The sequence below is a fragment of the Oncorhynchus tshawytscha genome, linkage group LG05, assembly GCF_018296145.1.
Source record: "Oncorhynchus tshawytscha isolate Ot180627B linkage group LG05, Otsh_v2.0, whole genome shotgun sequence".
Taxonomy (NCBI): Eukaryota; Metazoa; Chordata; class Actinopteri; order Salmoniformes; family Salmonidae; genus Oncorhynchus; species Oncorhynchus tshawytscha.
The window spans coordinates 37233201-37250771 of NC_056433.1; the positions used below are offsets into that span (position 1 = coordinate 37233201).

The following is a 17571-nucleotide window of genomic DNA, read 5'->3' on the forward strand; positions in this document are numbered from 1 at the left end:
GTGTGTGTGTGTGTGTGTGTGTGTGTGTGTGTGTGTGTGTGTCAAGCACAGACCCTGTTATTATGAAAGCTTTGGATGGCCAACCCGAACAGTGTCCCTGGGTTGTCTGGGCTGAGGTACTCCGGGTGCTTTTTACAGTAGGCCCAATACATCTCCAAGTGCCTCCGAAACAAACGCCAGCTGCTTTCAGAACAGTCCAGGCATTTACAGTCACTTATTCCTATTTTTATTCTCTAACAAGAAGTTCACCTCCAACCAGCCATTCACTCTCCAACCGTTCAGGCTGTCCCATTCAGTTTGTTTACATCATTAAGGCAGATATATATGGGGATAAGTAGCCCTGGACAGACAGATCTTTTGTTCGTTAGATTTTCCTCCCACTCGGCCAAGTCTTTTTCTGGTACCCCCCCCCCTTAATAAAAAGCTGTCTAATTAGTGTGTGTACGGAATTTATTAGAGCTTAGCACCAACATAACACGTTTTCTGCTTGGTAGGATTGAGGTAATTGCTAAACAAATGTCACTTTTTGGTGTGGACAGTTTAAGGAACCTGCCTTCCCTGTTCTGCTAAAGGTGCGCGTGCGCACACCCCACTCTGTTATTGGTAAACAAGCAGAGTAAATGGTGGTAGTTTAATAGTTTGTGTGTTTAATTGTTTTAATGCAGAGTGGGGTAGTGGTTTTAGGGAAGGGGAGGGGCTCTCGAAAAGATGTTCCAAAAAAAAATACTTTTGTATAATTCATTATATCAAGGTTTCTTTTCAGTTTCTGTCTCTCTCTCATCTGAGGTCAAACTTCTCTATTCAGGGTTCTAGTCAGGCTTGGCCCCTGGTTAGTGTGTGACTGATTGAGTGTGGTGTTAGTCTGGCCATCTGGTCCTCTTGTTGACTGGCTCTGAGATGCACAGCGGGGCTGAGTCAGAGGGACATGGAGGCTGGGAGAGGCTGCTCCGAGAGAAAGTTCAGTTAATCCTAATGGTGACCAGCAGTGACCTGTGTCAGGAGGAGAGAGAGAGGGAGGAAGAGATAGTGGATGGGAGAGAAAGAGAAATTGAGGGTGGATGAGAGAGAAATTGAGGGAGGGAGGGGGGAGGGAGGGAGGGTGGGTGTGTGTGTGTGTGTGTGTGTGTGTGTGTGTGTGTGTGTGTGTGTGTGTGCCTGAAAGATGGGGCACCACCTGAGCTTGGAAGATAAGTCTCAAGCGGAGAGAAAAAAAAAGGGAAACTGCGTGATGTCATCCGTGAAACACTGCTTTCCCAGTGCTCTCAATCTGTGTTTGTGTGTGTCCGTACGTAGACCTATCTCCCTGCCAGCTATCTCTGGTGTCACAGCAGGAGACACAGTTCACCAGAACACCGTACTCTCCCATATACCCCCACTCTGTTACTCTCCCATATACGCCTCCTCTGTTACTCTCCCATGTACTCCCCCTCTGTTACTCTCCCATGTACTCCCCCTCTGTTACTCTCCCATATACCCCCACTCTGTTACTCTCCCATATACTCCCCCTCTGTTACTCTCCCATATACTCCCCCTCAGTTACTCTCCCATATACCCCCCTCTGTTACTCCCCCTCTGTTACTCTCCCATGTACTCCCCCTCTGTTACTCTCCCATAAACTCCCCCTCTGTTACTCTCCCATGTACCCCCCTCTGTTACTCTCCCATGTACTCCCCCTCTGTTACTCTCCCATGTACTCCCCTCTGTTACTCTCATATACTCCCCTGTTACTCTCCCATATACACCCACTCTGTTACTCCCCATGTATACTCCCCTCTGTTACTCTCCCATGTACTCCTCCTCTGTTACTCTCCCATGTACTCCCCCTCTGTTACTCTCCCATATACTCCCCTCAGTTACTCTCCCATGTACTCCCCCTCTGTTACTCTCCCATGTACCCCCACTCTGTTACTCCCCCTCTGTTACTCTCCCATGTACTCCTCCTCTGTTACTCTCCCATGTACTCCCCCTCTGTTACTCTCCCATGTACTCCTCCTCTGTTACTCTCCCATGTACTCCTCCTCTGTTACTCTCCCATGTACTCATCCTCTGTTACTCTCCCATGTACTCATCCTCTGTTACTCTCCCATGTACTCCCCATCTGTTACTCTCCCATGTACTCCTCCTCTGTTACTCTCCCATGTACTCCTCCTCTGTTACTCTCCCATATACTCCCCTCTGTTACTCTCCCATGTACTCCTCCTCTGTTACTCTCCCATGTACTCATCCTCTGTTACTCTCCCATGTACTCATCCTCTGTTACTCTCCCATGTACTCCCCATCTGTTACTCTCCCATGTACTCCCCATCTGTTACTCTCCCATGTACTCCCCATCTGTTACTCTCCCATCTGTTACTCTCCCATGTACTCCTCCTCTGTTACTCTCCCATATACTCCTCTTCTGTTACTCTCCCATGTACTCCTCCTCTGTTACTCTCCCATATACTCCTCTTCTGTTACTCTCCCATATACTCCTCTTCTGTTACTCTCCCATATACTCCCCCTCTGTTACTCTCCCATATACTCCCCCTCTGTTACTCTCCCATATACTCCCCCTCTGTTACTCTCCCATGTACTCCCCCTCTGTTACTCTCCCATATACTACCCTCTGTTACTCTCCCATGTACTCCCCCTCTGTTACTCTCCCATGTACCCCCCTCTGTTACTCCCCCATATACCCCCCTCTGTTACTCCCCCATATACCCCCCTCTGTTACTCTCCCATATACTCCCCCTCTGTTACTCTCCCATATACTCCCCCTCTGTTACTCTCCCATATACCCCCCCTCTGTTACTCCCCCATATACCCCCACTCTGTTACTCCCCCATATACTCCCCCTCTGTTACTCTCCCATATACCCCCCATCTGTTACTCTCCCATATACTCCCCCTCTGTTACTCTCCCATATACTCCCCTCTGTTACTCTCCCATGTACTCCTCCTCTGTTACTCTCCCATGTACTCCCCTCTGTTACTCTCCCATGTACTCCCCTCTGTTACTCTCCCATGTACTCCCCTCTGTTACTCTCCCATGTACTCCTCCTCTGTTACTCTCCCATATACTCCTCCTCTGTTACTCTCCCATGTACTCCTCCTCTGTTACTCTCCCATGTACTCCTCCTCTGTTACTCTCCCATATACTCCTCCTCTGTTACTCTCCCATATACTCCTCCTCTGTTACTCTCCCATGTACTCCCCTCTGTTACTCTCCCATGTACTCCCCCTCTGTTACTCTCCCATGTACTCCTCCTCTGTTACTCTCCCATGTACTCCCCCTCTGTTACTCTCCCATGTACTCCCCCTCTGTTACTCTCCCATGTACTCCCCCTCTGTTACTCTCCCATATATTCCTCCTCTGTTACTCTCCCATATACTCCCCCTCTGTTACTCTCCCATATACTCCCCCTCTGTTACTCTCCCATATACTCCCCCTCTGTTACTCTCCCATATACTCCCCCTCTGTTACTCTCCCATATACTCCCCCTCTGTTACTCTCCCATATACTCCCCTCTGTTACTCTCCCATGTACTCCCCCTCTGTTACTCTCCCATATACTCCCCCTCTGTTACTCTCCCATGTACTCCCCCTCTGTTACTCTCCCATGTACTCCCCCTCTGTTACTCTCCCATATACTCCTCTCTGTTACTCTCCCATATACTCCCCCTCTGTTACTCTCCCATATACTCCCCCTCTGTTACTCTCCCATATATTCCTCCTCTGTTACTCTCCCATATACTCCCCCTCTGTTACTCTCCCATATACTCCCCCTCTGTTACTCTCCCATATACTCCCCCTCTGTTACTCTCCCATATACTCCTCCTCTGTTACTTCTCATCCTCTTCCATCTCCTCCTCCTCTCTCCTCGTCCTGTCCCTCTCTTCTCCACATCAGGCCACATCAGTAACCTATCACAGGGACGCGTTCTCTCCACCTGCTATAGACAGCAAGATTTCACAGTATGACTTGGGTAATGAAAAGTTGTCCGGGAGTGGATGTTAAGGTTAGGCATTCATTCCGACGTAGTTAAAGCCAGACTCAGTAAGTCAACATCAGCTACGTCAGTTTGTTTATTAATGTATGTTGTCGGGCCGACAGATCTACTTTTTTGTTAACAGTCCCATGCAAGCCGTCATAACGTGCTAGGCTGCCTGAGAGTTGTCAAGGGGCCGCTGGGCGAGCCACCTTTTGATCCACCTAAGCCAGTATTAAGCATGTAGGCTACTGTATTATATATTTTAAAAATGGTCAAGTCTGCTATGAACGTTAACAGTAGTAAAATGTCATTCTAATTTATATAGCTAGACAACTGTGGTGCAACTATAGCTCCGATAACTGCAGTGCAAACACTGTCAACCCTGAGCAACTAGCTAGCCTATGTTGAATTATAAATGACATTTGCCTGAAAAAGGTTTCAATAGTAAACACAACATCCAAGAGGAAAATAATTAGCCAGCTAACAACTCCATAAAGTTTGCAAGTAAGGGCACAGACATTTATTTGGCTGAAAAGTACCAGTATGCACATTTAGCAATGCATGTGTGGATCTACCAGCCGTTTGCTAGCCAGCTAAATTTGCTAGCTAGATAATTCAGATCTTTTGCCAATTATTTGCATATCTGATGCCTTTCTTTCCCCTAATGTGTAAACAACGCAAAAACAAACGTGGTATCAGATCTTTTCACTTCTGATTTATACCACCTCCATATGGCTGTGTTTCGACATGCAGTTCAATTATTGTAGTTTTTCTACTAATTTGTCTTTTGACCAATCAGATCAGATCTTTTCACATCAGATCTTTTTCACAACTGATCTGATTGGTCAAAAGCAGCCAGGTCATCTGTGATGTTAAGTCAGTATTCGATGTCCATCGGGAGATGGCGTGAACACCCGGCCACTGTTACCTTGAAGTAGGTTTGGACTTTGCTTGGGAATTATGAACAGGGGAGCATCTGCCTCTGGTGCAATAGGCTGCATGTTTGAATCCAGTGATAAACAGTCGTTTTTGAGATTTTGAGCAAATCCCAAACCTTAACCGTTATCTTAACCATTCATTAAGTTAATACCTAAATGCCTAAATGTAACCATAACCTTAAATTCAGAGTTAATGCCTAAAGTTAACCTTAAAAAGTTTGAAATTTGATGTTTGGAACAACTTAAAAATGGATGAACGTCTAATTCTGATGTGAGAGCTAGTTGATCAAAAGACCAACTAATGAAATAAATATCAAAATTGGGCTCCTTGTCTAAACGCAGCCCAATTGGATCTCAAACTCGACCCTCCATATGCGCATCTGTCTGGATACACAGATATTTTTCCTTTCTGTTCTGCCCTTACCATGACAACCACCCCAAAATGTGAATCAACACTGACAGGAAATGAGTGTGGTATCTGTGTGCTACTTCAGAGGCTACATCAGTGGGAATGCACTAATCTGATATGGGTCACATGTAAAACTGAGTGTGGACAGTCAGGAGAAAGTGATTTTGATATTGAAAGAAAAACAGATTTGGGTTCTTAGGGTGGTTGTGTAAACGCAGCCTAAAACTCACGAGGAGCCGTTCACACATCACTCCGGTGACTCTCCTAGCTACTAATTGGCTAATTAGAGACAGTTTACTGTAAAATGATTATCTGTCATTAGGTATTCTGAGGAAGGGATTCCATTGTGAATTTGTGAAGTTTACACCCATAGATGAACAGTGCCTTGTGAATGTTTTCACTTTGGCGTTATTCTAAAATGCATTAAATTGTTTTTTTCCCACTTTGTGTGTAGATTGCTGAGGATAAAAATGAATAAAGTATTTAATCCATTTTAGAATAAGGCTGTAATGTAACAAAATGTGGATAAAGCCAAGGGGTCTGAGTACTTTCCGAAGGCACTGCATTTAGTCTTATTTTCTGATCCCTCTGTCTCCTGCATGTTTAATAAGGATCTCTCACTGAGACAAGACGTAAAACCACAGTCAGTTCTTTGATGCCGATGAACAGTAGTGCTGAGCGATTAGTGCTTTTTGAGGTTGGTTCGCTTTTGGTTCGGACACACAAACGCATGTCAAACCCCTTCCTCACAGCAGCTATGCTCAGCGCAGCCCCAGAAAGGAAAATCTAGAGCAAGGACAAACCGTTAACTTAGCTCAGCCAAGTGTACTAGCACTCAGACAAATGAGCTGTAATGACTGCGGGACGTTTACCCCCACTCTATACACACACACACACACACACACATACAGTCTACACATACAGTGCCTGGGCCCAGCTATATACACAAATACTTTAATATATACCGACTAGAGCAGGGGGAAGGTCTGAAATGAGACTCTCATCTCTGTGACCATTTGCACTTTCTGTACACTAATATAAAATTCACGAGCCACAAGCCCAGAATCTACAAAATAAATGATTAAACCACACACAGATACTGTACACACGCATATACACAGCACCAGCGAGAGAGGAGAGCTAACAAACCGCATTGCAGCAGGTCTGAGCTGGTCAAGCGTTGACTTCTATCATGGTTTAGACTCGCATACAGTAGCTCCAGTCATGGGTATGCAGTCAAATGCTCTGTTTGGTTGGAGAGGCCAGCGGCTGCTTCGAACTGTGGTAGACAGCTGAGCAATCAACATTCAGAGACGAATCTGTAGTCAAATACACTCACCTTCAAATGAAATGAAATGAATCGGTGAATATATATACAATAGCAATATACAATATACAATATACAATATACAATAGCTCTTCGGGTGGCGGGCTGGACATCCTTGGGTATACAGTGGGGCAAAAAAGTATTTAGTCAGCCACCAATTGTGCAAGTTCTCCCACTTAAAAAGATGAGAGAGGCCTGTAATTTTCATTATAGGTACACTTCAACTATGACAGACAAAATGAGAGAAGAAAATCCAGAAAATCACATTGTAGGATTTTTAATGAATTTATTTCTCATTTTGTCTGTCATAGTTGAAGTTTACCTATAATGAAAATTACAGGCCTCTCTCATCTTTTTAAGTGGGAGAACTTGCACAATTGGTGGCTGACTAAATACTTTTTTGCCCCACTGTATACCCAAGGATGTCCAGCCCTCCGCCCGAAGAGCTATTGGGTCTGCAGGCTTTTGCTCCAGCCCTGCTCTAACACACCTGATTCAGTTCATCAGCTGCTCTTCAGGGCTTTGGCGTTAGAGCAGGGCTGCATCATGCGCCTGCAGACCCTGTAGCTGTCCAGGAGGACGGTAACCTTAAAGCAGTAATAGTCATGATGTAAAAATACACTTAGTAAAGTGAGTGGCCTGCAGGCCGAGGGGGGGTGAAGATATTGGGAAGACTATATAAAGATGTTAAAGTCAGACTCTGATTTTAACACACACGCACACTCTTGAAGCCCTACATTTGGAGTGGTGACATCATCATCGTATTCACACTTCTTGTCCCCCTCAGCCCTCTGGGGAAGAGACTGAAGAGACAGAGGCACCACTGAGACGGAAATGAGAACTACACGCACGCACACACACACACACACACATACGCACACAAGCGATTCACACTAGACTCCTACACGGGAGCACAGAGATCATAAGATGCTATTTCATACTATTCGGTTCTGTCTGTCGGCTTATCGTCTGAAGCACCACGTCCTCTCCAGCCATTCATTTGGGAGATAGGACTTGTGTGAATTTGGAAGCCAATTATAGGGTTTGTTATTTTGGTTAGTTGCGAGCATATGCATGGCTATTTATGTGTGCGCGTGCGTGCGCGCTAGTGTCCAGCTCCTAGTTTGACTGATTATTCAGGCTGGTTTGTTTTAAAGATCCAATGTAGCGTGATATTACTCTGTGCTACGGTCTGAAAAGGAAAGCGGGCACGGTCCCCACCGCTTGAGAATGGCTGAGAGACACACACTATGCCGACGCTTCAGAAATGCCTTCAGCATATCGTAATCATATCTCATCTCTTGCCATGTGGAAAGATGTGGGAGAGCCTAGAATAGAACATAAAGGTGGAGACATTGATGTTTCTGGGTCTTATTGGTGAAAGTTTGAACAAATACATCATTTTCATATCATACATTTGAAATGTTACTGTAGCTAGTATGTCCTCTGACCGCTGGCCTAAATATGGGGAGTGAATTTCAACTCCCTGGCTGTCGGCATGACGACATAGCTTTCTGACCACTGACCAGAGGACCAAGTACTGGCTGATTTGGCTCAGTTTCTTCCAAGAGCTAGATTATGCAATGTACAGAACACACACACGCAAACACCAAATCCACACATGCAATGATTTTCACATAACCAGGCTGGATGAATATTGTATGAGGTTGAAGCTGCTGTAAAGTCTTAGGTAGGTTAAATGGTCATATTTAGTGTGTGTGTGCGTTGGCAGATCACCTGCTAGTGCTGAGTCCCTGTCGCATTGTGTCTTTCAGGGGCTGGCTAGAGTCCCCTCACAGCAGGCCACAAATACACACACACACACCCTGAGAATACCCATAGAGCACACACTTACATACACTCAAACACGCTCCCTGATTCTTTGCCAGAATACCCTCACAGCAGGGGCCACACACACAAACACATACACTGTATCTGAGGCCCCTAGCCTCCTGATCCTCACCATACCAAATTACCTCCCTGGGAGAGAGAGCATACGGTTAGGAGAAAGGAGGAGGAGAAGGATTGAGAGGGCTGAGATAAAAAGGGAGAGTGGGGCTTAGTGCCAGACCCCACAGATCCGCAGGACAGCAGCACAATTAGACTCAACCAAATCATGAGAAAACAAAAAGAGAATTACTTGACACACTGGAAAGAATGAACAAAAAAAACAGAGCAAACTAGAATGCTATTTGGCCCTAAACAGAGAGTACACAGTGGCAGAATACCTGACCACTGTGACTGACCCAAACTGGAAGAAAGCTTTGACTATGTACAGACTCAGTGAGCATAGCCTTGCTGTTGAAAAAGGCTGCCGTAGGCAGACCTGGCTCTCAAGAGAAGACAGGCAATGTGCCCACTGCCCACAAAATGAGGTGGAAACTGAGCTGCACTTCCTAACCTGCCAAATGTATGACCATATTAGAGACACGTATTTCCCTCAGATTACACAGATCCACAAAGAATTTGAAAACAAACCCAATTTTGATTAACCACAGTGTGCAATCACAACAGCAAGATTTGTGACCTGTTGCCATAAGAAAAGGGCAACCGGTGAATAACAAACACCATTGTAAATACAATCTATGTTTATTTATTTTCCCTTTTGTACTTTAACAATTTGCACATAATATAACATTTGAAATGTCTTTTATTCTTTTGGAACTTTTGTGAGTGTAATGTTTAATGTAACTTGATATTGTTTATTTCACTTTTGTTTAATATCTACTTTGCTTGCTTTGCCAATGTTAACATGTGTTTCTCATGCCAATAAAGCCCTTAAATTGAATTCATATGAGAGAGATTGAGGGGAAAGAAAGAGGGTCAAAAAGGAAGAGGACGGGGCAATGGGAGAGATCAAGGTGAGATATACAGAGAATGGATAGAGAGAGCAAGGTTGAACTGTGGCGTAAATAGGGGAAGAGATAAGAGGAGATAAAAAACCGAGGAAGCAGGCCTTAGAAGGGTTTAGCCGAAGGGGAAAAGAGGAGATGGCAGGGGCACAGCATGGGGCAGGGAGGAGAACAAGGAGAGATCGAGAAGGGTGGGGTGTGTGTGTGTGTGTGTGTGTGTGTGTGTGTGTGTGTGTGTAGTGGTGGGAAAAGTACCAATTGTCATACTTGAGTAAAGATAATGTACCTTAATAGAATATGACTCAAGTTAAAGTGAAAGTCACCCAGTAAAATACATCTAGACTAAAAGTCAAAAAGTATTTGGTTTTAAATATACTTAAGTATCAAAAGTAAATGTAATTGCTAAAATATACTTACAGTGCATTTGGAAAGTATTCAAACCACCAAGACTCTTACTAGAGCTGGCCGCCCGGCCAAACTGAGCAATGGGGGGCTTGGTCGGGGAGGTGAACCCGATGGTCACTCTGACAGAGCTCCAGAGTTCCTGTGTGGAGATGGGAGAACCTTCCAGAAGGACAACCATCTCTGCAGCACTTCACCAATCAGGCCTTTATGGTAGAGTGGTCAGTCGGAAGCCACTCTTCAGTAAAAGGCACATGACAGCCCGCTAAGAGTTTGCCAAAAGGCAACTAAAGGACTCTCAGACCTTGAGAAACAAGATTCTCTGGTCTGATGAAACCAAGATTGAACTCTTTGGCCTGAATGCCAAGCGTCACGTTTGCAGGAAACCTGGCACCATCCCTACGGGGAAGCATCGTGCTGGCAGCATCATGATGTGGGGATGTTTTTCAGCGGCAGGGACTGGGACACTCCTCAGGATCGAGGGAAAGATGAACTGAGCAAAGTACAGAGAGATCCTTGATGAAAACCTGCTCCAGAGCTCTCAGAATCGTGTTTCTCATGGACTGAGAGTCCTTTCGGTGCCTTTTGGCCAACTCCAAGTGGAAGGTTCTCCCATCGGGTTCTTGGTCACCTCCCTGACCAAGGCCCTTCTCCTCAGATTGCTCAGTTTGCCCAGGTGGCCAGCTATATGAAGAGTCTTGGTGGTTCCAAACTTCTTTCATTTAAGAATGATGGAGGCCACTGTGTTTTTGGGGACCTTCAATGCTGCAGACATTTTTTGGTACCCTTCCCCAGATCTGTGCCTCGACACAATCCTGTCTCGGAGCTCTACGGACAATGCCTTTGATATCATGGCTTGCTCTGACATGCACTGTCAACTGTGGGACCTTCTATAGACAGGTGTGTGCCTTTCCAAATCATGTCCAATCAATTGAATTTACCACAGGTGGACTCCAATCACGGTGTAGAAACATCTCAAGAATAATCAATGGAAACAGGATACACAGGAAGGGGTCTGAAAACTTTCAGAATGCACTGTACATAGGCTTTCTAGGGCAGACCAGGGCTTTTGGCACCGTTAATTTGCTACACAGTAGCCGTCTGACAGAGCTTGTGACCGGACTCTGGGGGTCTGGAGTAGGGTTGCAAAGAATTTTGGTAATTTTCAAGGAACATATGTAATTTTACCAGATGACATCTAGTGGCCTTTTTGGGGTACTTCTGTTTATCACCGTTGTCTGTAATTATCTCTGGCCTTCTGTTGTGGCCTTATCATATGTAACATTAAAACAACTATTATTTTAACATACACAGAATGACAAAGCTGTAAAACATTATCCTAAACTTGGTGAATACCATAGAATGCAATAGATTACCAATAACTTTGGTCAATTACAGGTGGCTTTTCAACCGTAGATGGGAGTAGAGAGATGAGCGATGTGCGTGGTTGTGTGCGTGTTCTGCCGATGCTACTGTATGCTCAGCAGGTGGGCAGCTCACCTCTCAGAGTTCCCGCCCCCTGCCTCTCCCTTTCCTCTCATGGTCACGACACGGGAAATAAACCACAGGCTGTCAGCATCTCAGTTATCCCTCTATCTTTCCATCCCTCACTCCATCCACCCTTCTCCCCCAAATGTCGTTTCAGCAGCTGAAACGCCCCTGTGCGGATCTGTTGTCAAGGAGAGTGCACTGTCTCACAACTCTCGGTAAGACGTTGTAGCCACACGTGGATAGATGGAGAGAGGGCAAGAGATTTTTTTTTCTTCACCTCCCTAACGAGCTGAGAAGCGTCTCTCAGTTTGACCTCGGGGAGCAGGGGTCAAGAGGCTACCCGGCCAGATGTCATGTTCACTGGCAAAAACTAAAACGAGAGTTGCTTGTCTTGGCAATTATCCCCCTGTCCCCAGTGTATGCATGAACCTTTAGGTTGTTATAATGTGGTAAATTCTAACATATTATAACATAAACACATATGTTCAACCAATACATGATGCATGTCCCATTATGTGTCAAGATGTTTGGCATTTACCTCCGAGCAGAGAACTGCACCATCAGCTGAATGTATGATCTAAACACATGTTCACTCAATACGTACAGTATGTTTCATATAGTCCATGTACTGGAGACGTACATGGTTGGCATTTACCTCAGGACTGAGAATCACCCATTCAGCAATACTGTAAAAGCACTATATCAGCTGGATGTACAGTATGCCTGCAAATAGTACCTTGTGGGTGTGCTGTTGCCACTCTGAATACCTCAGAACTACACTCAGCATTAAATCTATTTTTACACTCCTCTCATCTCAAGATGTTGTCACTGTGTCCCCGTTTTAATAATCAGTTCTTTCGACCATATCTTTTTTTTTTTTTTTTTTTTGTAGTTACAATTGCAACACACATTCATATTATTTGGTAAAGCTCTCGGACATGCGTGGCCCATTTTGCAGTTCAACTGCTCTCGTAACCCTTGAAAGAAGAAGCAGTGCATTTCTTTTCCCCCATTTCTTTTCCCAGTGTAAGCGGTATGTCATTGATATATGATACATGGTAGGCCTGTGTCTGAGCCAGCATTTACTTCTCCTCGTCCCACTAAAGCCTCCCGTGCCACTTTATCCTTTTCTTCCTCTTTCCACCTTTCTTTAGAAACCCCCCAAATCTAAACCAAAAGCACTTGGTGCTCTCACAGCCCTGGAGAAAGACGGGTAACGAGGAAAGAAGGAAAGAGAAAGAGCAGCTTTAGAAGAAAAGAAGAAGAGAAAAAAGATGACAGGGAGGGAAAGATGGTAAAGGAGCGGTGGACAGAGGTTGTCAGGGGAACAAGGGAGGAGAGGAGAAGGTTTGGAGTATTGATCCAGGAAAATGAGCCAGCGGTTCGAGTCCTATAGCTCTGGAATTTCTGAGGAATGTATCTCTCTCCTTCTCTCTGGCTCTCCCGCTCTCTCTCCCCTTGCACTCTCGGTCTCTCTCATCTCCTCTCCTCTCTCCTTGTCGACCTGCTGTCGAGGGCTAAGAGGCCTGGAGAAACACGTGGTGTTTTTGTACAGCTGTATGACAAGACACGCACACACACACACACACACAAACGACATTGTCTGCCGACAGTAGTGTGTGTGTGTGTGTGTGTGTGTGTGTGTGTGTGTGTGTGTGTGTGTGTGTGTGTGTGAGATGAGATACTGGTAGTGTGCTGAACACATGGTTGAGCACTGAACATGAAGAGAATAGTTATACTCCCAGATATCTCACTGATCAAAAGACACACACACACACACACACACACAGGTTAATGGATGTGCCGCACTGAATTCCCACTCCTTGAGATGAGACCCAGAATTCAAATGCTGCATTTGTAGTGCTGCTGTTGTTGAATACCCACACATTGATTTAGCATATTGATTTAGTAAAGGATTGAGGGCATGCTGTGAGTTTCGCTAGCACCGAGAGAGAAGTGCTATCTACGGGAACGGAGAAGAGAGAAGACCAGAGAGGAGAGAGAGAAAGCAAGCTGGATAAATAAGTGTGGAGAGCGAGAGAGGTGTTATTCGTGGTAATGGAGAGAGAGAGAGAGTGTGGGGGGAGAAGGAGAGAGAAGGATGGAGATAGGGGTGGTGTCTGTGGAAATGAATAGAGGGAGAAAGAGAGGCAAGCCTTGCGTGTCCATCCTTCCAAAATCCTCTCTTATGCCAGGTGTACACTACACGATTCTGGCCAGGATGTAGCTGTCCCAGACAAGTTATTGAGATCGGAGACAAACTCCCCATGTCGTTGCTGACTCGGGGTGCGCGGCCATGACCGACACTCGTTTAATGTGAGCGGGTCAAAGACGCAATCTAAGGGCTACCAAGCTGTCCCAGACGTCCCGATATTTTCAAACGGGTTCGATTTTATCGACACAAAATCGGCAACGCTCTTGTAGTGGGAGATGTGCAACGACAACTTATGAGAACGGTGGTCAGCAATAGCCAATGAGAGCTCGCCAGAGAAGAAGCCAGTGAGATGACATTGCTTTGCGTCACCCAGAATGTGTAGACTCTTGAGCAGGAGCGATGACTACTACTAAGAATGCGTTTGTACTTGCCTTCAACCAATGCCAAAGTGTCAAATCGGTACAGCTCTGAAGTTCACAATTCAAAATGTTGGCTAGATATTTGAACTCCGTGTGGCAAGCGTGAACATCTGACGAAACGTTCATGGGGCTATGAGCCACAGCTCGTAGCTACTACATTACATCGTATCACATCGCGAGGGGTAGCATGGTATGGGGACGGAGGATGGCGGAAACGGAGGTTTTGTTTGAAACTGCTAGTGAGTCGAGTAGTACAGAAAGCGAGAATGAGTGGGTTACATTGGCGAAGAAAGAGGGACATGAGAAGTAAAGCTGTGTTATCAAATAGGAAACCACTAGACTCGTTTTCGGTCGGAGTCAGGGTTATGGATCAATGCTACTTGGGAAATCGGTTTGTAGTCTCCAGGAAAATCTGGAATGTGTTGGAAGAAAGTGTGGAGTCGGTGAGAGTCACACGATTTTTGTGTGTGTCTGCGAAGCAGAAGAAGCGTGTTTTAAAATATCAGAGTGGACTTTTTCCTGTAGGGATTTTCGTAGCAGGGCAACCTATCACGTGGGTTATTTCTGGGGTGGGACGTATAACTGAAGACATTGATTGAGTGGATGGAGAAAAGAAGTTCACTTCATCCATGCTACTGTTCTTTGATGTAGAGTCTCTCCCATCTCATATAAAGTTAGGATTCATGAGATACCCTGTAAGAGCTTTTGTGCACAAGACCCTTCAGTGTCATAAAATGTCAAAGATTTGTGTCAAGTGGGTGCAGATGGGAATAAGATTGTAGGCCAGATGAAGGGAAACGCTGCAACTGTGGAGGTGAACATGCGCCTGAATTCCTGGAGTGACCTGTTAGGGTGAAGGAGAATGAGAGTAAGGAGTGTCCAGCTTGTCTCCTGTCTGGAGGCGGTGAGAAAATTGGAAGGAATGAGTGTCGGGGAAGAAACAATGGTAGTAGAGCCACCACGACCAGGGAAGGTTTCTCATCAACTGAGGGATAGTGAAATGCTACATGTTAAAAAGGCGGACTTTGTATTATTTATTGCAATGGTCGTGAACTGTACAGAACAAGCGAAGAAGAAGTCTTAAGTAAATTGGAATCATTGTGAATGGCGCTGACATTTTTTTGTGGTCTTTGTGATTTCACAGCCAAGGCCGTGCAAGAAATCCTGTCGGTGAATGTAGGCCCACCACAGGCCCCTGAGGCTGTGAAGGGATGTATTTTGGAGTGGACTGTGATTAAAGCAGTCTGATGTTTTTTTTGTTGTTTAAAACATTTTGAAATCAAATGTTGCCGTGTTTTTATTCTGTATAATGTCATTTTCCTCCTTTCCCGGAATGTTTTTGTTGTTTCTTATTCAAATCCCCCGTCCAGATGTGGGCAATAATAATATACCATTAACGTTGGATGCCAACCGCCTTAAACCCCATCGAAGAAGAAGACAAAGTGAAGAATCTCGTAGTGTGTCTGTGCCACATCGTTTAGAGTGCACACCACTACATTGGCAACACCGACAACTAAAAAACAACAGGAAAGATAGTCTTGTAATTTGAGCGGCTCAGCGACGTTAGGATTTCGAACGACGTGTCGTGTCCACCCGGTTTACGTGAGAAGCCTGAGCTTTTCAGGCAACCATAACCCATTTGAGAAACAATGTGCCTCTGAGCTCTCATGTGGGACATTTCTCTCCGTTTTTCCCAACACAAGTGGACTAATTGTTTGTCACAAACATTGCTTGAACCTAACCATCCTATCGCTTTTTAAGTAAGCGCATATTTTTGCACATGAACTTCCAACTTAGACTCAACTGCTGGGTCCTCTATCTTAACAGAAAATAAATCTACTCGCCGTATGGTACCTCAAACACAGTTTACCTTTGCCTCGTCCCTCCTCCCATCCATCCATCCCCCTTCGTTCCCTCCCTTCTCCCACACCTCACTCCTCTCTTCTCTCTCCCCCCCCCTCTACCTCTAGGTGTGGCGGAGGTGATAGTGTTAATCGGTGGTCGCCAGGCCATCGGTATGAACCAGCGGTCTCTGACGGCGGTGACGTGTTTTAACCCTCAGAACAGTAAGTGGCACCCACTGGCCAGCCTGCCCTTCTACGACCGAGAGTTATTCAGCGTCATCTCAGCAGGGGACAACATCTACCTGTCAGGTAGGCTAATGATGGGCATTGCAGCAAACGCACGCACGCATGGACACGCAAACACACACACTCTCACATAATGTTAACGTTGATATACTTCCTATTATTTTAGATCTGTGTTCCTCCAGAGGTCCATCTGTTCTCTCTTCCACACTCCTACACAGAGTTAGACCTTGACATTGGACTCTGAAACAGCACTACTACGATTCGTCCTGCTGCATGTTCCCCTCTACCTCATTTCATATAAATGTAAATGTGTGTTGGGCCGGTGGACCTGGCCTATGTGTGTGTCTGTGGGGAGGCAGGCAGTCAGTGGGGAAATCAGCAGTGTACAGTAGTACTAACCATGGCTGAGGACTGTGCATGTCCCTGCAGAGAATGAATGAAATGTCCACTCTGTTTGCTGCTTTCAAACCAAGCTACACTACATAGGCAAACATTGGCAGTAGAATGGTCCGTACTGAAGAGCTCAGTGACTTTCAACGTGGTACCGTCATCGCATTCCACCTTTCCAACAAGTCAGTGCGTCAAAATTTCTGCCCGGCTCGAGCTGCCCCGGTCAACTGTAAGTGCTGTTATTGTGAAGTGGAAACGTCTAGGTACAACAAAGGAGGTAGGCCACACAAGCTCACAGGACCTGCTGAAGTGCGTATGGTGGTAAATTCGTCTGTCCTCGTCACTACCGAGTTCCAAACTGCCTCTGGAAGAAAGCGTCAGCACAAGATCTGTTCGTCGGGAGTTAAATGAAATGGGTTTCCATGGCCGAGCAGCCACACACAAGCCTAAGATCACCATGCGCAATGCCAAGCGTCGGCTGTAGTGTCGTAAAGCTCACCGCCATTGGACTCTGGAGCAGTGGGAAAAAATTCTCTGGAATGATGAATCACACTTCACCATCTGACAATCTGATGGTCAAATCTGGGTTTGGTGGATGCCAGGAGAACGCTACCTGCCGAATGCATAGTCCCTACTGTAAAGTTTGGTGGATGAGGAATAATGGTCTAGGGCTGCTTGTCATGGTTCAGGCTAGCCCCTTTAGTTCCAGTAAAGGCTACAGCATCCAATGAAATTCTAGACGATTCTGTGCTTCCAACTTTGTGGCAACAGTTCGGGGATGGCCCTTTCCTGTTTCATCATGACAATGCCCCCGTCCACAAAGCGAGGTCCATACAGAAATTGTTTGTCAAGATCGTTGTGGGAGAACTGGACTGGCCTGCACAGAGCCCTGACCTCGACCCCATCGACCACCTATGGGATGAATTGGAACGCCGACTGCTAGCCAGGCCTAATCGCCTAATATCAGTGACTAACATCCCTAATGCTCTTGTGGCTGAATGGAAGCAAGCCCCTGCAGCAATGTTCCAACATCTAGTGGAAAGCCTTCCCAGAGGAGTGGAGGCTGTTGAAGCAGCAAAGGAGGGACCAACTCCATATTAATGCCCATGATTTTGGAACGAGATGTTCG

General features: G+C 45.7%; 1 protein-coding gene across 3 annotated transcripts in view; it reads left to right on the forward strand.

Annotated features, from left to right (window-relative positions):
• Positions 1 to 17571, forward strand: part of LOC112232943 (kelch-like protein 29) — a 361010-nt gene that overhangs the window by 296026 nt on the left and 47413 nt on the right. For all 3 annotated transcript variants that reach the window (XM_042321862.1, XM_042321863.1, XM_042321864.1), the window contains one exon: positions 15933 to 16115. In XM_042321862.1, coding sequence (XP_042177796.1) covers positions 15933 to 16115 — 183 coding nt within the window. The remainder of the gene's footprint in view (positions 1 to 15932; positions 16116 to 17571) is intronic.